This window comes from Mesocricetus auratus, unplaced genomic scaffold, assembly GCF_017639785.1.
Source record: "Mesocricetus auratus isolate SY011 unplaced genomic scaffold, BCM_Maur_2.0 Super-Scaffold_4256, whole genome shotgun sequence".
Classification (NCBI taxonomy): Eukaryota; Metazoa; Chordata; class Mammalia; order Rodentia; family Cricetidae; genus Mesocricetus; species Mesocricetus auratus.
In genome coordinates, this window is record NW_024429182.1 from 76,633,698 (window position 1) to 76,657,121 (window position 23,424).

Sequence of the window (23,424 nt, forward strand, 5' to 3'; positions counted from 1 at the left end):
GTATGGCGCGATTATAACTCAGGCATAAACAAGTATTTGCAGGCTCCTGCTAGGGATAAAGGGACATATTTTGTCGCATGCAGATAAAACAACCCTGTACTTCAAGCCAATTACTGTCTCAGACAAATGCTCTATCCGCATAGAAAATGTTTTCTTTGGTGTTTGGAAATGTCACCCCTGCCGCCCCAGGACAGAAGGAATTATTTTGCAAAGCTGAGACTTCATTTTCTACAAGAGAATACCGGCCTCGCTTTTTTGTTTTTTGTTTTTTCGCTCATAATCATAACAGCCTCAGCCAACAGATACTGCCAGCCCAGAAAGATTTCTCTGGAAGTCTTGCCTTCCAGGTCTTTTCTGAAAACACCCAATTCATAACTTAGTGGGGTGGGAAGGTTCTTTTATCAAGTTATTCAGGCTTGCACAGCCATCTAGAAAATGACCTTCAGTGATCAAGGTTACTGTATATGTTAGTCACTTTGTCACTGAGACAAACACCTGATAGACACTGACTTAAAGGAAGAAAAGTGTATTTGGTTCCTAGATTCAGAGGGATCTGCCCACTGCCTCTTGGCCCTGTGCACTTGGGCAGGACATCATGGTGGTGGGATTGCATGATCTACTTACATCATGGTGGACAGGAAGCAGAAAGCAAGACAGGAAGGACCTAGCAAGGGACAAGACACCCTACAAGGACCCACTACAGTGTCTAGTTCCTTCAGCTGAAGTTTCTAGAACTTTCCACAATAGAGCTACTACCTGGGACTAAGCATTCAAACCATATAAGCCTGTGGGAGCACTTCAGATTCTAGCTATGGCAGTGGAGGGAGAATGATTAGCAAGCCCAAGGCCAATCCACTCACTTCCAGAGAGACCCCATGCATCTAAAGCGTTGCTCTTGTGCAGACTGTGGAGGACCCAGGCTCTAGACAAGGACTCAAGGCTACTCGAGTGCCAATGAGTGGGAAGCTCACATGCTTCTTGGGGTACATGCCAAAACCTTTCTTAAAGCCATTGTAGCCGGATCTCTGACCTCAACCACTTCCCAGCCTCCCCTGGCGCCCACCCCTCCCCCTACTCTGCTCTCGCTGACCTTCTTCCAGAGTTAGCAGATGATTGCTTACCGAGACCTGATGACTGGCTACCAGACTCGACGCATTAAACTGTGTGAACAAAGTTCCGGGTTTCCACATGAAAACACTTTCAGAGCGTGTGATACACATATACCACACACAGTTGCACCCCCCCTTCCCCCAAACATCTGCCTGTGCAAAACTGGCAGGCGCCTGTACGCCTCACCTCACAGTAACTGACAGGAAGAATCCCTGGTCCTAAAGACAGGAAAGGAGTCTATCTGCAGTGGGAACAAACAGCAGCAGAGTCCAAGGTCAGACTCAGTCGCCACGGGCTGGACAAAACATTGTGCGTGAGGATTGCCCCCAGAGCTTTGCTAGAGTCGCCAGCACAGTCTGCTTGGAAACAGTACAGACCCACCTGCTGACAGACCCAGATTCAGAGTTCCAACAATTCATTTCTACTCTGTCCACTTGTCTACTCCATTATTTCCATTCCAGTCCAGATCGGCATCACACAGACGTGGGCACGGAATGGGCAATTTGGAAGAAATGTCTAAGTCTGAACCAGTCCAGGGAAGATTTCACAAGGGAAGGGTCTTGAGGTATAAGTAGGAGTTTTCTAACAGCTGGAACAGCATTGCCAAGGCTCTGAGTCATGAAAGGTCTCTATATACACCACACCACAGACAGGACAAAACGATCGCAGTGGTGCGATGTATCAGGTTCCCACAGAAATGGTGAAAGAACAAAACCTCACCTCAAACTTCTGCCGCAGCTCTTCATTGCCCTCGCTTCCTTCCGGTGGCACGGGCACATTGAAGTACTCGCCCTCTTCCTGGCTCAGCAACTTGAACCTAATGGGAGACAAGCGGTTGTGACAAATCTGTGACTGGGTGTAAGAGCATGAAGCTGAACAGAAGGCCTGCCTAAGACAAACAAACAAACGAAAAACTGTGGTGGGGCTTGGGAGACAGCTCGGTAGGGTAAAGCACTTGCCAGGCAAGTGTGAGGACCTGAGTTCAAATCCCCAAAATGCACATAAAGCTTGACAAGGTGATGTGTCTGTAAGCTTAACACTGCTAGAGGGAGAAGGAGGCTGAAGCAGGAGAATCCCTCAGAAACATCTCAGCAGTCAGCTAGCCTGTGTCTGCAGCACTGAGCAGCAACCCTGCCTCAAACAAGCTGGCGGGCGAGGCGAGGACCTCCATGTGCCCGAGCTGGCGGGCGAGGCGAGGACCTCCACGTGCCGGCTGTGGCACACGCACCCGCACAGGTGCACACACAGCTCTGCCAGCTAGTCACTCACAGAGTGCTGCTCTCTGCTGAGTCATGCTCGCAGGCCTCCCGGGGGTGTGCTCTCCTTTCACACCCCTCCCCTGTCTGCTACCTTCCAACAGGACCACAGACCTCACAGTGCTGTTTGCCACTGCAGGGACTGGGGGAAGAAGCAGGGGGAGGGGGGGCGGGAGTGGGGGGAGGGCGAGGACTCTGAGGGAACAGTGTCCCTGAGGGTGTGGATGCAAGGGTGCCCTTGCTTCAGTCCTCCTTTGCACGACCTTAGCTCCAAAGTCCATCCGAGCCTTGCATTTTCCATCTGCATACCGGAATAGACGTCCCTCCTGCACACAACTGAAAGGCGGTGGCGGTGTGTGAAATAAGCACAGCACTAGTCCTCCATAAACAGTGTCACCTTTGTCATCACTAATGGTTTCAGCGGTCTGACAATACACGTGGGAGCTTTCGTTTACTTTTTTAACCACTAGGATACTTATGACCCCAGGCAATAAAGGAAAAAAGAAAAGAAAAGAAAGAGGACACTCAAAAATGAAGGGGTGGCCCCTACACTCCTCCCCAACAGCTCTTCCCAAAAGTGAGCATATATGATGTTTGTACAAATATGGATTTTAATCTCCAAGTTTTTCTCGATTCACACGTCCTCTTGAGCAGTGTCCATTTGGAGGGTGGATGAATCAGAGGGAGTAATTGGAGCCTCTAAGCCTCACAACGGTTCCTCAGGTCTCTCCCTGCAATCTCTAAAAGACACAAAACTAAGAACTTGTGTAAGCATCTGCTGGAACTTAAGGAGGTTTGCTATACGGGAGCCCCAGAGTTTCTACAAGGTGATGAGGTCATGAGAGACTATAGGACCATGTGCAACTGACTTTGCCTTTCATGAGCCTCTTTATGGGTTCTGCTAAATCTGCATACTATTTTAACTCAATGTTTTTCATTAAAATAATTGGATTTTAACTGGGCATTGGTGGCACATGACTATAATCCCAGCCCGTGGGAGGCAGAGGCAAAAGGCTCTCTGTGAGTCCAAAGCCAGCCTGATCTACAGTGTTAGTTCTAATTCAGCCAGGGCTACACAAAAAATCCATCACACACACAAAAAAATGGATTTTTAAAAAATAATAAGTTCCCATTTAAAGCCCATTGTCTGGGTTGAGGGTGAAAGTTAACCCTACAAAGCACTAGATTCAGCTGCTGGTACAGGAATAAAAACAGGTAGGTAAACAGAGAGAGATTGATTCTATCCCGTCCTTTAAAATACATCCACTGTCACTTTTTTAAAGTAAAAGGCGACTGTTAAAAAGAAAGGCGGAGCTAGGCAGACAGCCCAGCGGGTGATGTTCCTGTGGAAAACATGAGTTCAGATCCCAAGTACAAAAGAACAGAGATGGGTCCATTTAATTCTAGCACTGGGAGGTAGAAACGGGAGGATCTCAGGGACTCTTAGCCAACTGGTGAGTTCCAGGCTCAATGAGAGTCCGTCTCAAACCGTAAGGTGGAGAGCAGTGATTGAGAAAGATACAAGATCAGCCTCTGGGCTTCCACATGTGCACTCATGGGCAAACAGCACACACACACACACACACACACACACACACACACACACACTCTGGGGGTGGGGGCAGTGTTGTGGTTTGAATATGAAATGCCCTTCACAGACTCGTGTTTTGAATTTGAAGGCTCGGTCCCACATGGCAGTACTCTGTTCAGAAGCTGTGGAACATTTCGTACATGAAACCCAGCTGGGGGAAGTAGGTCCCCAGAAGCATCATCTCTGGAGGGTCTACCCAGCCCTTAGTTCCTGCCACATTCTTCGCATCCCTATCCCACTAGGGTATGGACAGCTGGCCTCCTCCTCATGCTCAGCCACCATGATGCTCAGCTTAAGCACATAAGACCAATCAACTGCAGACTGGAATTTCTGAAATGGTGAGCCAAAATTAATCTTCATCCTTGACATTCTGTTTAGTTCAAAGAGTTTAGCTGCTCCCATAGTCTAGCCTAAGCCCTCCCCACTTTGCAGATGGGGCATCTGCCCGTAGCCCCCTAGAACCTCTTCTTTGCAGTACTAAGAACAGAGTAAACAAGTCAGTATAAGTCACACTCTGACTACTAGTATCCAAAGTCATACTGGGTCTCATAATTCAGAAAATACAGTTCACCGGCTTTCATAGGTACTAGGAACCCCAGCCAAGCCTGGATCAGATGAGCAAGGTATAAGTGAGGGTCCCATGTCCCCACATCTGGGAAGCTGGGGGAAGGACCAGCTCCTGGAGCAGGCCTGCCACAAGCAGTGTGAGAAGAGTGTGCGATGACTTTCTGGACCCGGGCTATGCATGCCTAGAAGAAAAGAACAGGGGACTCCAGAGCCAGTGTAAAAAGGACACTTCTCTATCAGGGCGGATGCTTGTCTGCTGCCTCTAGTTGTGGTCCCCTTCCAGGGAACGGGATACCTGGTCTGCACAAAATAGAATTCCCAGAGCTTACAAAAGGCTCCTGGCTCTTGGATCTGAGGACTAGGGCAGGACAACCATCACTGCTGTGCCCATCCTCCTTCCAACAGAGACGGGGCAGCAGGACACACAGACACACAGCCATCAGAAGGAAAGACACATAGAAGCAGTGGATCAGGCCAACCCAGGAACACAGCAGCTGAAGGAAAGTCCTAGAGAATGTCTAATTCCTATTTTCAAAGACAGTAAAGCAAAGGGAACAATTTGAAATTAGGAAAGATTGTTTCACAAGAAAAATCCAATCACCAAATTTCAAAATCCACTGGAGACAGTGAACACAAGATGGGTAATTCAGACAATTGGGGAATCACAAAACAGAGCAGGGAAATGTCTCTGGCAATCGCCTTGATATTTATCACATTAAGTTAGAGTTACACAAATGCCCTCTGCACACTAAGAAAAACACATATGAAGGAAAGCAGCATCTGACATGAGTGGGAAGAACTGCATAACATACATGTGGGAAAACACCAATATCCTCAGTAGGGAGAGCTTTTTCTCCAAGGTGCTGGAGACCAACCCAGGCCTTTATGCTTGCTGAGCAAGTGGTCTACACTGAGCGACCACCCTATAAAAAGCTCTTAGGAATCAATGAGAAAACTGCCAAACCAGGGCTGTCATTCATAAGTGTAAACAAATGGCAATCTGCAAATGATGATGCTTGGCATAATTAGAAATAAAGAATGTGTATGATCCTTGCATTGAGTATTTGACATATACAATACTAAGAATTGACAACTGAGGGTGAAATAATACTCTCACACATTCATCAGATGAAGATTTTTTTAATACAGGATGTGTTGGCAAACATTTTATTGACACACACACACGTTCTCAGAGCCATACATTTCAGTATTGTGGATTTATTAGGAAGTAATTAAAGCTGTACACAAAAGCGTTGAGCTGCCAGCTTGTTGTCATGGAGTTATTTTTTATAGATATGCATTTCCCACCTTAGAATAAACAACTGTTGAGGGCTGAAGAGATGGCAGAAAGGTTAAGAATACTGACTGCTCTTCCAGAGGTCCTGAGTTCAGTTCCCAGAAACACATGGTGGCTCACAACCATTTATAATGAGGTCTAGTGCCCTCTTCTGGTGTGAAGACATACATGCAGGCAGAACACTATATAAATAATAAATAAATAAATCTTTTTAAAACGAATTGTTTTTCTATCCTGGTCTATAGAGCGAATTCGATGACAGGTCCCAGAGAAACCCTGTATTGAAAACCAAACAAACAAACAAAAAGCAACAGCAGCAACATAAACCAAACCAAACCAATCAACCAAACAAATAACAATGACTGTCTGACAGAAGCAGATCCAGCACGGGTCACATATAAGAAATGATGTCTAACAGCAGCTCAGAAAGCTCAGAGGACAAAGAGCTTGCCGGTCAACCAAGAGGATGGAGTTGGGAGCCCTAGGACCCGAGCACAGGCAGGTCCCACCACATGCACCTGTCACCCTACCTTCCTTGAAGCTCACACACAGGTCACCTAACTTGGTGTACCCGACGATGAACCAGACTCGACCTCACACAAACTGGAAGATAAGGTCCAGCATCAGAGACTGACCTCTCCCCTCCAGGTGCATGCTATGGTACACAAACACCGATCCCACACGAGTACTCACACAAATGAACATGTGTGTACAACACCCATACACAGACATTTAAAAAATGGTGTTTCCAAGGTTACTGAGTGATGGAAACAGGTTCGTAATACACCGTGAGATTTTATTTTTATTTTGCAGGCATACACAGAGGTGGAGGGATTAAGAAGGGACAAGAGGAAATTAGGTCTCCTTAGCTTCCTCACTCAGAACACACACCACCAGTTCTCCCTCCTGGCTGACCCATGTTTCCCAAGATGCTTCCAGATGCCTGCAGTTCACCAGGCATAGGCTTGTCTCAGGGCCTTTGCATAAGCTGCTTCCTCCCTGGACAGGGCCCAGTCCCATTGCTTTTAGACACCCTGGTAAATGTCACCTTGAAGTAAGTTCTTTCCTGAGAAAAAACCGAATGAAATCTACATACCAGGCCGGCTCCCAGCATTCCCCATCCCTGTTTCCTGTATGTCTCCAGATAACATTTGTTGATCAACCTGGAACACACCATACTCTTTTTTTCCTAATGTAAAAATGTTTTTCTTTTTCTCCACCTGGAGAGACAGCTCCCTGGGGCTGAAGATCTGTATCTGTTTAGTTCTCTTGTGTCTCCTAAGCACAGAGGGTTCCGGGCTGTGAATTTCCAAAGGTGACCACATGGATGCCACCAGTGAAGTGAGATCACAGGGAAAGCATTAACTGCAACAATGATAACTCCATGTTGATAATAAGCCAGGAAGGGTTACACCGGGGGTGATATTGCTACACTCATAGATGGGGGAAAATCACTATAAATGAAAAGAAAAGGTTTCTAGCAATTTTACTGAGAGAGCCAAGACAAATGCTATGCAATTAGCTTAAGCAATTAAAATGAAAATATAAAGTTATACAAGGTCCACAAACCGTGAAGACGTGGAGTTCATCAATGCTGAGATTCATACCCTACTGACAATAAACACAACTTTCATTCAAATGATTATAGATTATTTAGGGACACTGAATGTATACTGAGTTTAGTTGAAAGAAAGGGAAGAAGGGGGAGAAAAAAGCAAGGGGATAGAGAGATGGCTCAGTAGCTGAGCCCTTACAGAGGACTCGTAGCACCCAGATGGCCTCCCACAACCACCTGCAAGTCCAAATCCAAAGGGTCAGAAGCCCTCTTCTGATCTTCAGGGAAACTAGGCAAACCTTCATACACATAAAATAATAAAATGGATACATGGAGCTTTTTTGAAGAAAGAAAAGCAAGGAAGTCTCATTCCCTGTCTAAAGCATATAACTGCAACTTGACATAGAAACAAATACTTGAAGACTTACTTTGTGTGTGGGGGGGTGAGAGGGCCAGAAGGTATTGGATCCCCTGGGAATCTGAGTTACAGGTGATTGTAAGGTATCTGATGTCGGGGCTGGGAGCCAAACTCGTAAGAACAGTAAGTGCCCCTAAAAACTGATCCATCCTCCTCATCCCAGGAGCAAATATTTAAATGCAAAGCTATTTCTCAAGGTTAAAGCATATACCTACATGTAAGTGTGTAAGAATGGAAATGAAAAACATAACTGCGAACCCAGAAACAGCAACAGAAGTCAGGAGGTGACATGTCAAAACTTAAAGGAATTATCTATTCCCCCAATAGGGTTTGTTACTCTTAAAGAGCTGGGCAAGGTAACAATAAAAAAACAAATAGCAAAATACTCAACCCGAGTTCAAAAACAAATGCAAAATAAACAGACAAAGGCATGAAAACAGACACAGAACTGAGACATAGTCCCAGAGCAGATTCTTTGGAGAAAAACAAACCAAACAAGTAATACAGATGAGTCTCCAGCAAAAGCAGGAGGAAGCGGGGAGAAAGTATAAATAGATACAATTAGGAACAAAGGGGAGGGTTTGGCAGCAGGTACAGAGCTGGGAGATACGAAGCAGATGAGTGGCCAGGGGCAGGTGCTGCACATCTGGAGGCTTCAACAGCTGCCTCTGTGGGTTCTGCCACATGGTTTTAAATCACAGCTGGGCATCACTGGACCACCAGGACACACTCTGTGAACTTCCTCAGGGTGTGAACATCATAGAGTGTGTTAACCGAAATCTAGGTTGGCAGAGTCCCCTGCAAACCTGAGCTCTGGGGTCTAGCCTATTATATACTTTGAGGAAACTTTGTACAGCTTGTTCCTGTCACTGAACACCCCAGAGGCTCCTGCTGCACTATAGCATTTGGCAAGAGGATTTTTCCAGATGTTTACTGACTTAGAGGACCACTGTCAACATCATACAACACATAACTGTATAACACAGCAGGATGGTTGGAGGAGCCCATCTCCTACAAGAGGGAGAAACTGAGTCTGAAAGAAGGGATGTGACTTATTCAACATCAGAGCATGTTAGGAGACTCTCTGAGGCCCCTGAGTTTGGAACTATAGCATCTACATAGAGTACCCAGAGTGTGGCACCACAGGCCTATAATCTCAGTGCCAGAAAGCAGGGACAGAAGGAACCTGGGGACTTCCCTGGATATTCTAGGTGAATCTCCAAGTTCAGTGTGCCTCCAAAAAGTATTAATTATTATTAATTCTACTATTTTCAGACGGGGAGGAAGGGTCTCATGTAGTCCAGGCAGGCCTTCAACTCATTTTATAGCTAAGGATGACCTTGAACTTCTGATCCCCCCCTGCTTCCACATCCCCAGAGCTGGGATTACAGAGAGTCACCAACATATTGAGCTTGTGTGGCATTGGGGAGGGAACCAATTCATCTTATTATCATATCTAGGCCACACGTCTTTTCATTGTCTTTCTGCTTGCATGAGTTAAACGCATAGCACTTGTTAAGTTTCTCCCCCAGAAAACTGTTTCAGTCAACAACTGCTTTAAGCAAACACTTGGTTTTTTGTTGTTGTCATTTAAAATTGTTTGATTGAGTAGAACAAGCAGGTGCAACCTAGGCTCAAGCTTGTAGTTCAGACTGGGCTGGATACGCACATAGCAAAACTAGAGGTGCAGGAAAAAAACAGCTTTGTTTCTGGAAAATGGACTTAAGCTCCTTGTGCAGTTTAATTGGCATAGGAAAGAAAGGAGTTGGGGAATTACAAGGAGGGTGGTGCCCTGGCAGGGTCCTACCTTTATAGAGGACTGTGCCATCACAGCAGCTGGGAGGGAAGAGGGGTGATACCCTGGGGTAGAGCTAACATCTCTTCATGAAGGAGTCTCAGAAATGAGGAGTCCCAGAAATGCTGAGGGGTGGGGGTGGGGGTGGGGGGAGGGCCGGTGGGGGGGAGGGCCTGATGTGGCTGTGGGCTGGAATGCCTTGGGCCTTATGAGTAAGAGACACACAGAGGATGACAGCAGGCCAGGACCTGAGGCACAAGCAGGAAGTCAGTGAGAAGCCTCAAAGCAAGGTAGGGCCAGCCCTGCTGCTGGGGTATGGGGGGTGCTGTTCAGAATGGTTACTCTGCAGGGGAGAAGACTGGGAGGCACCACCAGCAAAACCCTACTCTGTGGCCACCACAAGGTCACAAAAAGTCTGAGAAAGCCTGAGGACATTTTCACAAAAGAAGCCGCCATGTTTTTCCTGTACCTATGATTCTTGCACCTGCGTGTTGAGCCCGGTGCCTGGCATCCAGTCAGAGCCAGTTGGTGGTAACTATCTTTATTACAATTATCATTATCTTCTCTCCTGCCTCACTTCTGCCTACCAGGGATCACGGATTTTTGCTTTGACCACTGTTAACTTGACTTACAGAGGTAGGAAAGCCCTGTCTGAGTCCGTGAGGACAGGAACAGGGCAAGGGGAAATATCCAAAACTACGAAGGGGAAGAAAGGATGACTGAACTTTTCATGGCACACTAGTGTTTCCTCCTTAAGCATCTCCTTCCTCCTGTAATGTCACTAAGCTTAGTCACAGTGTGCAGGTGGTTCCCTGATCTGCAAAGAAAGATGTGAACATTTGGAAAAGTGAATTAAGACCATCTTTTGATTCAGGCTGGTAGATGATAGAGCCCAAGACTGAGCTTCCATCACGCTATTGTTTTCTGCATACATACATTTAATGTAACCAAGCTATTTCAGCAAACCTCTCTGGAAACACCAGTTTTCTAACTATCAGTCCACCAAATCTTCCCACAGAGTCAGCCATGCTCTTCAGTACAAGGATGGTGTTTTAACCACTTCTTGAATTGTGCATTTTTAATACCACCTCCCCTGAACTTCCTGTCCATGTCACCTCTCTCATTAGATGGTCCTTGATTTGTTATTTCTTGTAATTTTTTATTCAGGGTTTAATCTCTTCATAGACCTCCATGAGTTCACAAGTGGACATCTGTCTTCTACTCTGATGCTCCCAGAGGGACTAGGAAGCTCTATCCATTTGAAGAAGAGCTGTGATGGAGCAGGGACTAGGAAACTTAAGGTGGACGATGGGGGAATGTATGGGCTGGAGCATTCTCTTTCTTGTGAAATCAGTTTGGTTTTTATTCTCTTCCACTTGGAACTGAAAAAGTCCCAAGCAAGACAATTAATCTTAAAGAACTAAGAACAGGTCCAATCCCCACTTGCCACAATGCGACAGTTGGGAAGCCAGGTTGGGCCATTGATCCTGACTCTTATTCAGATGACTAGGAAGTGGTTGCCCATGGGGCTGACCTGCTTTCCTGTTGGAGATATTAGATGAGGGTGCTTTGTTCTGGCATTAGAAGGGAGCAAAACTAAAACTCCAGCAGAAACAAGCCACGTGGGTGACTATGGACAGACTCAGGAGGCACTGTCAATAACAACACACCTTCTTAAAGAGTCAAGATAGGCCAACAGATTGCTCCTATCTGTCAGGTAAACTTCTAAGACAGCTTTGATGTCCATGAGGCTGTGTACATTAGGGCACTGGTGACAAACTAGGGACGGGTAAGGACTGTGACCAAGAGAGAACCATGTCTTGGCACTCAGCTTTTTATAACTATAGTTTTATCATGTCAGATTGTGTGTGTGTGTGTGTGTGTGTGTGTGTGTTCCTCAAAGAGAAACACTGATGTTGAATGCCTTTTTCAAACACTCTCCATTTTACATTATGAAAGTTCTTTCATTGAACCTGAAGCTCACCAATTGTTTAGACTCATCAGCCAGTGAGTTCTAAGGGTTTCTTGTCTTTGGCTTCCTCCAATTTCTGCTTCCCTTGTCACACCAGTGCTGGGGTTACAGATACATGCCACTGCTATTGCATCCACTTTTACATGGCAGGTGGGGATCTGAATTCAAGTCCTTATGCTGATATAGCAAGCACTTTGCTGACTCAGCAAGCTGTCTCCTCATCTCTTTTAGTACTAGCAACTAATTATTTTTTAAGCAATGGGGATTAAATGTAGGGTCTTATTCACAGATTCTGGGTATATGCATCACCACCCAGCTGCATCCCAATCATCCTTTTACTTTATTTTGAAGCAAGTGCTCAAAGTTCCCCAGGCAGGCCTTCATCATGCAGTCCTCCCAGCCTCAGTCTATCAAGTAGCTAGGACGAAAGGCCCAGGCCACCAAGCCCAACTAACTCCCGTTTTGTAAACTGAGCCAAACAAGGCCATTGATGAGGCCAAGCCAAGCTAGCCATCATCACTTTGGGCTTTTGTTTTCATATTGCAGTTTTAAGAGAAAAGGGAAAATATATTTTATCCCATGTATGATGGATTGACTTGTATTACGGTTTCTAATGCAGAGTCCATCTTACCAGCCGTCCACACCAGCCTTCTGCAGTTCAGAAATCCCAAATGACAGAGACCCCATGAAATCATTCCTGCTCGTCAGGTCCCAATCCCAGATCTCTACGGACAGTCTTCTGTCTTTGTCTGATTCCTTCAGCTGACTGGAGGGAGAGAGAGAGTCAGTCAGTCAACCGAGGCCATAGTGATTCCTCAAGCAGATGAAATGTACAAGAGGATAAGAACCTGAGACAGAAATCCATAACTGTCACAACCTTCTGCAGGAGACACACTTGGTTTGTACTCCCCTGGGAATAGAGGCTCATTCTTTTTGACAGCCTGTTGCTCAAATATGTGGGGGGACCACAGCTAACTCCAACAAAAGCGGGTCTACCTGTGGCTATTGTCTCTGTCTTTATTCCCATGGACAGTCACTGGGAAAATTTCCAATACCCATGACATCACTGGGCATGCATGTGTGTGCATTTTCACACATGTGAGTTGGATATGAAGTAGAGAAACTGCATGAAGAAACCTCTTGCTGGAGTCTCAGTGGAAACTGTTCTGCAACATGACCCTGAGAGGCTCGCATAGTCCTTGCTTTATCCTGAGAAAGAGGCAAGGATATGAGGCTGCCCCAAGAATCATGATGCCAGCCTGAAGCTTCAGCATGACCTCTGGTGACAAATTATACAAAGCAGCATCCAACTCAACCTTCTGTGCACCAAGGAGCTTCTTTAGAAAGCCCCATGCCTAAAATAGTTAATGAATTAACCAGTAATTATTAGTGAGATCATTTAATTAGTGCTTGACTACACATTATACCTGAGAAGCAAATACCAGCTGTTATTATGAATGACCATTGGCCTAGACATATTGAAAGGGGACCTGCATATTCTTCTTGGCCAATGAAGCCCCTAAAGCAAAGTTGATATACTTCTCCCAGTAGGCTACAAACCCAGAGCCATGAGAACTCAACCCTAGAGATTTTGTCAGTATAATCTGGAGACTATGCCCTGCTCATTTACCTTCATCAAGCAGCACACATACTCAATCTCATCCAGCCTGCCTCCACACACCACAAACAACAGTCTCAACTGTATTAAAAAAATCTGATTTCCCCTTGACTCACAGTACTGAAATCCAGATAGAAGAGAAAGCGGGGCGAGGGTGGGGGGGAGCAAAGGGAAAAGGAAGAAAATAGAGGCTAAGGGAGGGATTGCCCAGTCCCTGATGACCTCTATCCTCTGTCACCCATGCTGAGCTGTCATGGTTTGCACTTACAATCTGAAGGTCTCGTTCCACTCAGGGTTGAGAGAGCACTTGATGGTTCTGGTCTTCTGCTTGCTCTCACTTTTGGGATCCGGAATCAGTTTCAGTTTGACGTAGGGATCTGACAAGCCATTGGGGTCCATAGGTACAAGATTTTTAGCATCTCTTACTGAAAAACAAAATGTGATTTCAATATTAGTAATGTCCAAAATGTTTAAGCAGCGTCCTGGGCATCACACCTGCTTGATGGGAATTTTATTAGTATCAACAGCTAGAGAGGCATGTAAACCAGGCAACCTGACTGGATATAGATTCGGCTCCATATTGTATAAAAATTATTCTTAAAAATCTTCCTTATTAGCATATATTAATTATGCAAAAATAATGTTTCCTTGCAATATTTTTATGCTTGTATATAACACATGTTATATAGTTTTATGTCAACTTGACACAAGCTAAAGTCATTTTGGAATAAGGAACCTCTAGAGAAAATGTCCTCACCAGATTAACCCATGGGCAATACTGTAGGGCATTTTCTTGATTGATGATTGATGGGGGAGGGCCCAGCTCACTTGTGGACAGTGCTACCCCTGAGCTGGTGGTCTGGATTCTGTAAGAAATCATGCTGCACAAGCCATGAGGAGCAAGCCAGTAGCACCCGTCCATGGCCTCTGCATCAGTTCCTGCCTCCAGGTTCCTGCCTGTTTAAGTCCCTGCCCTGACTTTATTAGATAACAGACCATGATGTGGAATTGTAAGGTAAAATAAACCCTTTCCATCCCAACTTGCTTATGGTCATAGTAATTTATTATAATAATAGAAAGAAACCCTAAGACAACATAATTTATGTTCAGCCTTCCTAAATATTGATTTCTGACTTCTATTGCTTTCTCCCTCTTTACTCCTAATACACACTGTAATTTTTCTAAAATTGCCTTCTCTAAGACCCACAAGAATCTGTCTCCTTTAGTTTTAGCATGACAGTTTCAAGGTGTCATGGTAGGACAAATATCAGTGTTCCTTTTTAAAGCTCAGTAATATTCCATTCCATAGCTCTGCCATATTCGTTTATACATTCATCATTTGTCCACATCTGGGTTGCATCTACTTTCTGGGCAGTAGGAATGGTACTGCTATGAACATGTATATATCCAGATACAACGGTCACATGCTGTGTGATGGTCAGTCTCCACTGAGACTCGGTTAACTGGCTGGAACTGACTGGGGACATTGGGAAAGTACATTTCTGGGTGTGTCTATTAGGGCACTTACAAAGATAATTGGACCACCAGGGCTCTGACTGAATGAATGGTCTAATCCACTGATGAACACCAAATAGAAATTAACTATCGGGAGGTGGTGGGATGGCGGAAGGTAGAGCCTGGTTGGAGAAATACATCACTGAGGGCACATCCTTGAGAACTAGATCTTGTCCCGACCATTTCCTGTAACTGCTCTGCTCTGCTTCTTGTCTCTCATGATTCCAGTTCCTCTGTCACACTCTCCCACCATGATGGACTGAGATCATGAGCAAAACAAACCCTTTCTCCCTCAAGCTGTTCTCTCAGTTATTGGCCACATCAATGAGGCAGGACTAACCTAATCCTGAGCAATCAGCCAACACAGACATACAGAGGGCTTGCTGTTGCCACATTCGAGGGAAGGAGACCAAAGAGGTGGCACTTCATGGGCACAGGGTTTTCTTTAGAGACGATCTACTCACTAGAACAGATAAATGACCGCAGTGTTGTAAATGTAAAGTACAGAGAACCGTATATTTTAAACGAGTGAATGGTTACTTTATATGCTGCCAATGTTACCTTCATCAAAAAAGAAAAAGCTAAAAAAGGAAGAAGAGTTACCCCCTAAATGGGGGTACATCTACTATCCACGGGTCATTCAGCAGCAGCACCCAGAGAGTTCACAGAGAGAAGCCTGGGGAAATATCAGCAGCAGGATAGGTAGGCTCCACCTAAGGTTAAGGCTCCTAGATGGAGGTATAGACTCAGCTTATGGAAGGAAAGGAAGTGAAGGATCCACGCCAAAGATGCAATGTGTCACAGAGATGAGGGAGAAGGAAGCATCTGCCTGGAGAACAGGAAACGCTGATCAAACATCAGTTCAAAAGGTAGACACATATGTAGCCAAGAAAAGGAGCTTGTGTGGAATATAAGGGTATAGTGTTAAACAACTTAAGGAGGTGTTGACCATTATAGGAGATAAAAATCCAAGGTAATATATTCGATCCAAAACCAAATGAAACCAGCTGCTTGAGTGTATGAGTCCTACTGGAAATGCAAAGATGATTCAACCTTTAAACAAATTTATTATTAATATATTCATCAGTTTATAAGTGAGAGAAGAAAACCACAAGGTCACTGTAGTTATCTAGAAATAGAATGAAAATCTCTCAATAGGGTCACAGCTAGCTGAAATAATAGCATCACAGTTGTGATAAAGGCAATCTCACCAAAGTCAGGAATGAGTCAACAATGCCAATTTCCACAGCTATGACTCCACACTTTTCTTGAATGCAGCACAGATGCAACAACACAACAAAAAGAGGAATCTCCAAGCTCAAGATGACAAAAATGGCAGATCAGAGAATGAACGATTGGAACATCTCCCACCCCTTCATTTCCTACAGCGTTCACTTCCAGCCAATCACAGTTCTTCTCCCATAGTGGTTCACAGACCCTCTTCGCAGGTCCCACTCTTACACCACTTACGTTATTTCCATACCATGAATTCTGTTACCCCTGGAAACCAGTGTTCTCTCACCAATCAATCCATCAGCTTAGACACACTCTCTGTACCCCTATCCCCTCCTGCTTTTGCTCCATTTATGTGGCATAGACCTCAGGGTGAAGTATAATGGTTCTCTTGAAAACATTCTCAATTTCCCCATCAATTTCTTTCTAGTTCACTTATCTAACAAAACACAAGTTAAATTCAAATATCTTTATTTTCTTACATCCAATCAGCTGACCACTGCTGAGAAGAGAGAAGAAAGGGAAGGGACAGAGGGAGGGAGGAAAGGGGGAGATGGAGTGAGGATGTATGGACATTCAAGCAGAAGGAGAAGAGAAGAGGGAGCAAGGGAAGGAGAGTGGGAGGGAAGCAGGACAGGAAGGAGGGGAATTTGCCTAAGGTCATACAGTCAGTAGGGTCCAGGACTTAATGAACAAGATTACAGGAGATGTGGATGGGTTTTCTTCTGCTAAGATATGGGTTGACACTCTTGGACATATACCCAAAGGATGACCAATCATACCACATGGACACTTGTTCAACTATGTTCATAGCATCTTTATTTGTAATATCCAGAACATGGAAAAAAATCTAGATGTTTCTCAACAGAAGAACTGATAAGGAAAATGTGGTGCATTTACTCAGCTGTTAAAAACAATGGCATCATGACATTTGAAGGCAAATGGATGGAACTAGAAAAAAAATCATCCTGAGTGAGGTAACCCAAATCCAGAAAGACAAACATGGTATGTGCTCACTTATAAGTGGATATTTGCTGTGAAGTAAAGGATAACCATGCTACAATCCACAGACCCAGAGATGATAAGCAAGGAGGGTTTATGGGAGGAATGCATGGATCTTCCTGGGAAGGGAAAATAGAAGAGATCTTGTGGGTGGACTGGGGGTAAGGGGTAGGGATGGGAACTGAGGGACTGGGTGTGGGGGTTAGATAGATCTCTACTGAAAGAGATGAGTGGAAAGGAGCCAGCATTTCAGGGTCAGGTAGAAACCTGGTGCAAGGAAATCTCCCAGGAATCTACAAGGATGACCCCAGCTAAGACTCCAAGCGACAGTGGATACATAGCCTGAACTGGCCATCCCCTGTGACCAGACTGGTGACTACCCCAATTGCTATCAGAGAACTTTCATGCAGCAACTGATGGGAACAAATGCAGAGACCCACAGCCAAACATTAGGCCAAGTTCAGGGAATCCTGCTGAAGAGAGGGAGGAAGGATTATAGGAGCCAGAGATGTCAAAGACATCACAAGAAACCCCACAGAATCAACTAACCTGGCTCACAGGGGATCACAGAGACTGAACAGACAACCAGGGAGCCTGCATGGGTCAACCTAGGCCCTCAACATATATGTTACTGTTGTGTAGCTTGGTCTACTTGTGGGACTCCTAACAGTGGGAACAGGGACTGTCCCTAATGCTTTGGCTGGCTTTGGGGAAGCTATTCCTCATACTGGGTTGCCTTGTCCAGCCTTAATACAAGGAGCATTGCTTAGTCCTACTGCAAGTTGACATGCCATGTTCTGTTGACACCCATAGAGGCCTGCCTCCTTCTAAAGAGAAGTAGAGGAGGAATGAATGGGGGTGGCAGAGGGTGGGGTGAGGGAATGGGAAGAGAGCTGGGAGGAGAAACTGCAGTCTGGATATAAAGTAAGTAAATAAATTTAATTTAAAAAAGACTGATTGAATTCATCCTCCATCTCAGCCACAAGTTAGATCTTATTTTGTACCAAAAGCAATAAATGTCCTTCTCTGGCCTTGATTCCATTAAGCTCAATGAGCAGGTTCCCACCCTGCCCTAAGTGTTCTGTTATGTTCCAAGGAGTCTGAAGAAAGCATAAGATGCTGATCCTGTCCACAAGGAACACATGAAACCAAATCTGTTAACAGTGTAATTGACCTCTGATGAGACAGGAGACAGGCCACATAGCGTTGTGGTTAGAGCCGGCATCTCACCTAGCTTTCTCTAAACTTTCAACCTTGCTTTCTTGATCAATAAAACATGTTGCTGTAACTGTAAAATCGGGCAAAGACTATTTGGTGAAGAACCTAGAAAGTACTCAATAAAAGTTAGCTGTGTCACTGCTGCCCCATTGTTTTTAGTCAGGGGCCTCTGACCTCACTTGTCCAGTATTTATTTATTTATTTTTGCAGTACTGAGGGTTGAAGGCAAGGCCTCACACGTGCTAGGTTTCTGTTGACTTTTTTATTTTGAGGCAGGGGTTCACTGTGTTTCCCAGGCTGGCCTTGAACTTGTGACCCTCTTGCTTCTGGCTTCTGAATAGCTGGGATGACACCCTGTGCCACCAGGCTCACTGTTTCTTTGTGGGAACAGTGTAATGGACCTTCCCATTTGAAACCCAACCAAGAAGACTCTGCAAACCTTAGCCCAGCAGAACTCTAAAGCTGCCAAAAACACGATTCCTGCTACCCACCCCCATGACTGATGCTGGCTCAGTAGGCCTAGAGAGAGATGTGTGCCTTTGCTTTTCTATCGAATCTCGGGGTGAGGTGGAGGCTGCTGGCCCACAGAGCACACATGGAGTAGCACAGCTCTGAAGAGTGGCACCTTCCCCACAGAACACAATCCCCAACTGTTATTTTCTCTCATTTCTCAAGTCTTCCAAGGAAAATAGCATGTGCCAGTTTCTCGCCGGGGAGTGACACGTGGATCACACAGTGATCTGCATAAAAACATGAACTGACTTGTTCTGAAGGGCCATAAGTCTGTCTGTCTGGATGATTGGCAAGACACATGCATGTAGAAATAGCTCATCTCTCTTCTCTTTGGGAAGGCAATTTCCCTAGGCTCCTTGTCATATGAACCGACACTGTATTGACAATTACTGGGAAGCAGCCTTCTGTTTAAGTTTAGGATTCCCGCCAAATGCTGGACTGCTATGCACTGTGTACCAGAGCCTTCCTTCACCTTCTGCTCCCTGTGCCTTGCAGCAAACATTCCTCATTGAAGCACTGTTCCATGTCTCCCAACATCCTCTTAGATTTTCTCGCACTTTGGTCCTCTGTTATCTATCCTGCCCATCAAAGGGGCTAAAAGGCTCTGGGAATGAGTAAAGTAGAATTGATTCAGAGCTGTTGACTCTCACGTCTCCAGGAGTATGGCTGCTTTGAAACCACTGTTTCATGAGCAGCTGGCAGGCCTTGCAGGCTCATGTCCAAAGGCCTGTCCTCTCTGAAGCTTTTCAGAGTCAAGTCATGCTTCCCATCAGCGAGAAAGCTGCATATGTGTCGAGGAAGCAAATCTCTCTAGACCACTCTTGCCTAGACCAACTTTGATAAATGTTTCTTTACTATTTTTGCTGAAATCCAGCCAGGGCAGATGGGAGGATATGCCTCAAACAAAGCAGAAATAGTGCCCATCCCCCTGGTAGAAGTTTGCTAAATGCACAGGAGAGCATGCTGGGCCAGAAAACATGGCTTGTTGTGCTCATGGAGCCAGGTGGGGATCAAATCAACTCCAGCAGGTGAAACCCCTCTAGTCTGGTGAAAGTTCCCCGACACCACAAGGGAAAAGGCAGCATTGACATCGACTTTCCTGGGAACTGTTCTTCCAGAACTTTCCTAAACTGTTTAACTCTCCTCCCCTGTAAAAAAGAAAAAGTCTAAATGTTATGGTGTTTTATGGTCCCAATACTGAATTATGTAAATGATGAGAGGTTTTATGGGTTTTTTGTTTTGTTTTTAATTAAAACTCTTTTTAAAGGAAATTTCCTTGGCATTCTGAGTCCTCACAAGTCTTCACGATGTGTGTTGAAACAGTGAATTAAAGCCACAGTCATGGACATTCAGGTTGAGAATGCTTGCAATAAGGAAAGTAAATACAGGGGAAGGTCTACACATGCTATGGCGTATCTGAACTGAGAATGACTTCATACCTGATGAAAACACTGGGCTGACTATCTGCACAGGGGTTTTGAAGATGCAAGAAACAGAAATTGTTACAATATAAAGCCCATGTTTAAGACAAAGGTCTATGTGATTCTGAAATGAAACTGAGATCAACGTTAATAGATAATAGCAATGGGTCAGTGGTACATTTTCCCATTTGGATAATTAGACTGTACACTTGAGAGAATGTCTTTGACCTTGGGAAATACATGCTGAAGTATTCTGAGGTCAATGGAGATCATAATCCCTTACTGAACTCTTAAATGGTTTAGATAAAAAAAAGCACTTATCTAAAAATATGTAATATTGAGGATGGTAGACTACATTAGGCACAATATAAACTACTAGTCAATCAGGTGAAAAAAATACAAGAGTTTTCAAGGCTATCCTTGCCTCTTTTCTGTCATTTTGAGACTATATCAAAACCAAGTCTCCTTAAAGGGCCCTCCAGATCTTCCAAAGGGAGGCACAATAAAGCACATTCCCTACAAGGCCTGCATGAAGGCATACATAAATATCCAGGAGGATATGCACACAGTTGTTTTTAACTAATGGTTACATCTGAGGGGATAAAGGATGCTGTTCAGAGGTGGGAAGCAGAAGAACATTGGCCTTAGCAGTCCTTGTCTGAATTTCTTGCAAAGAAAATACATTCTTGTTCCTTCTGGTGGCTGACTTTTCTCTAGACCTTTGGTTAATCCTGTGGAGCTGTGTGTCGTATTTCCTCATCCAGATAATCATATAGCACACATACTGAAGAATGTATTTGCTCTTAAGAAGTGTACGATGGGACATTTAAGGATTAGTGAGAACTGTGACCCTAACGTATTCTCAAATGATTCATGAAAAATGCTTGTATAAAGTGTTCAGCAGAGCGAGCTAAAACCCCCCACACTCTGTCAGACCCCTCACAGGAAGTTTCTTTAGTTCCCTTTGTCTACAGTCTATGTTTATGTCACATTGATTTCTGCTTCTTTATTACCCAGGGCATTTCTAACCCCATCTTTCTCTGTTGCTGTGGCTCTGTGAGCCCTGACCATTCCTGAGTCTCCTTCACTGGTCATTCCATGTAGTGCCCCTGATTGCAAATCAAGCAAACGTGGGGTTTTAGGGAGCCTACATGCAGACCCGAGTCATCTGGAGCACGTCAAGGCCCCACAGGCTTCTGGCACAGCTGGCTTCCGAGGGCTGCTGGCAGAGGTACAGTTGTCACACATCTAATTATCCGTGTTGAGTCAAACTTCCAGCTGGGACTGTCATAGTGTCTGTTGAGAAAAGATCCTGTCAAGCCATTGCCAGTGAGAAAAACGGTGGAAGGTGATGTAGAGAGCTGGAGAATGTCATACCCGGCTTAATCTCCCCTTCCACTATGATGTGCATAACTGGGTGGGATTTTTTTTGTTTTGTTTTTTTCATTTTTTAAAATTTAAATTAAAAGCAAGCTTGTTTTACATGTCAATCCAAATTCCCTCTCCCTCCCATCCTCCCCTGCTCCCCACTGTCCCCCATCCCATTCCTTTTCTGCTCCCCAGAGAGGGTGAGGCATTCCATGGGGGATCTTCAAAGTCTGTCATATCATTTGGAGCAGGGCCTGGACCCTCCCCCGTGTAACTGGGTGTTTTAAATCAAGAGATTTCTTGGAACTTCAGTTTTCCTGTTGTAAAATAAAACAAACAAACAAATAAAAAAACCAATGATGGCAGTGGAACATGGAGATGCTTGATCTTTGAAGGTATTGACCAAATTCATGAGCTCCAGGTTCAGTGAGAGACCCATCTCAAACAATAGGTGGTTGAGTTGTCACCCTCTCAAGTGATCAAGAAAGACACCCAGTGTCAACATCTGGCCTCCACAGGCAAGCGCACACACATGTGTGCACGTATGCTCACACACTCACAAATACATATACCACATATTCAAACTCACAGATATACATGCACACACATTCACAAATACATACAGCACATACACACACTCACACACTTACAAATACATACACCACACACACACTCGTAAATACATATACACACTCACAGATACACACACATAGATACACACACACACACACACACACACACTCATGCTTAGGAGAGATGAACTAAAAGGAAAGGGAATTTATTTTGGCTGATGGTATCATTAGTTTCAGACTCTGATTGTCTAGCTCCATTGCTTTTAGGTCCATAGCAAGAAGAGTGCTGTGGGAAATGCTGCTCACTTCATGGTATCCAGTAGGCAAAATGAGTTAATGGAGGATGCCAGGAATAAGGTTTACCTTTCATAGTCATGTCCCCAGGAACCTCCCTCCATCTAGTCCCCATTTCTTAAGAGTCCATTCAGCTGTGAACTCATTGGTGGGTTAGCACATTGATGAAGGTAGCATAGACCCAACTGCCAAGGGATCCAGTCTTTAACACATTAGCCCTTTGGGGAGAGAGACACTTTGTGTATGCACCACACCATCACCCTGGTTACTAGGATAATGGTATTTAGGGAGGAGGTGAAGCCCATGACAGGAGCCTAACAAATGCTGGTTTCCTTTCCCAGTAGAGAGAATTTAGACCAAATCATATGATGGAAATGTACAGTGACCAAGATAAATTTCAGGACTGAAACAGCTTCCCTTCGATGTGATCTTCATATAAATGAACCGCAGAGGAGGTAGCTTGATGATGATGGACGGTCTGAAGTCAGATGTGATAAATCCATCCCTTATTACCAGAAGCTTCTTTCCATTCCAGTTTTGTGACTTGGACTTTTGCCTAGGATGGCATCTCCTGTGAACCCCTGATAGCCTTCAAAAATGTTATTGATAGAATAATTGCACATCTTTATAGGATACATTGTGATGCTTTAGTATGTTTCTATATTGTGTATTGATCAACTCGAAGCACATAGGTAGGTTCTTCATCATCTCAGACATTTCTCATTCCTATGTGACAAGAACATTCAAAAGCCTGTCTTCCAGCTATTTTAGATTTGTTTATATTTTTTATTTCTCTGAGCCCTTTACATTTTAACCCTCATCCAAGCCCCCAGTTCCTTGGTGGCTCCCTTTCCTCTGGCCCACTAGGGGATTAGTGTGGTTCTCTTTCTCTCCAAATCCTGTGGAGGGTGACACTTTCCCATCACTTCTGGGTGGGAACACAAGCATCTCTACCTACTTGTCTCTGCAGTGCAGCGGCATCCTCTTTGAATAGATCAGCAGGACCCTCGTGAACTTTGCCTGAGAGAGCATTCCGTGGGGAGGCATCACGCAGTTATGGTCTTCAGCCACAGTCTGAGCCTTCTCACAGCCAGTCACCCAGTCACACT

The 23,424-nt window shown here is 44.8% G+C and overlaps 1 protein-coding gene across 2 annotated transcripts in view; it reads right to left on the minus strand.

Moving 5' to 3' along the window:
- Window positions 1-23,424, minus strand: part of Prkcb (protein kinase C beta) — a 324,499-nt gene that overhangs the window by 91,470 nt on the left and 209,605 nt on the right. For both annotated transcript variants that reach the window (XM_040755117.1, XM_040755106.1), the window contains exons 6-8: window positions 13,448-13,604; window positions 12,193-12,327; window positions 1,831-1,927 (exon numbers count right to left, since the gene is read on the minus strand). In XM_040755117.1, the coding sequence (XP_040611051.1) occupies window positions 1,831-1,927; window positions 12,193-12,327; window positions 13,448-13,604 (389 nt within the window). The remainder of the gene's footprint in view (window positions 1-1,830; window positions 1,928-12,192; window positions 12,328-13,447; window positions 13,605-23,424) is intronic.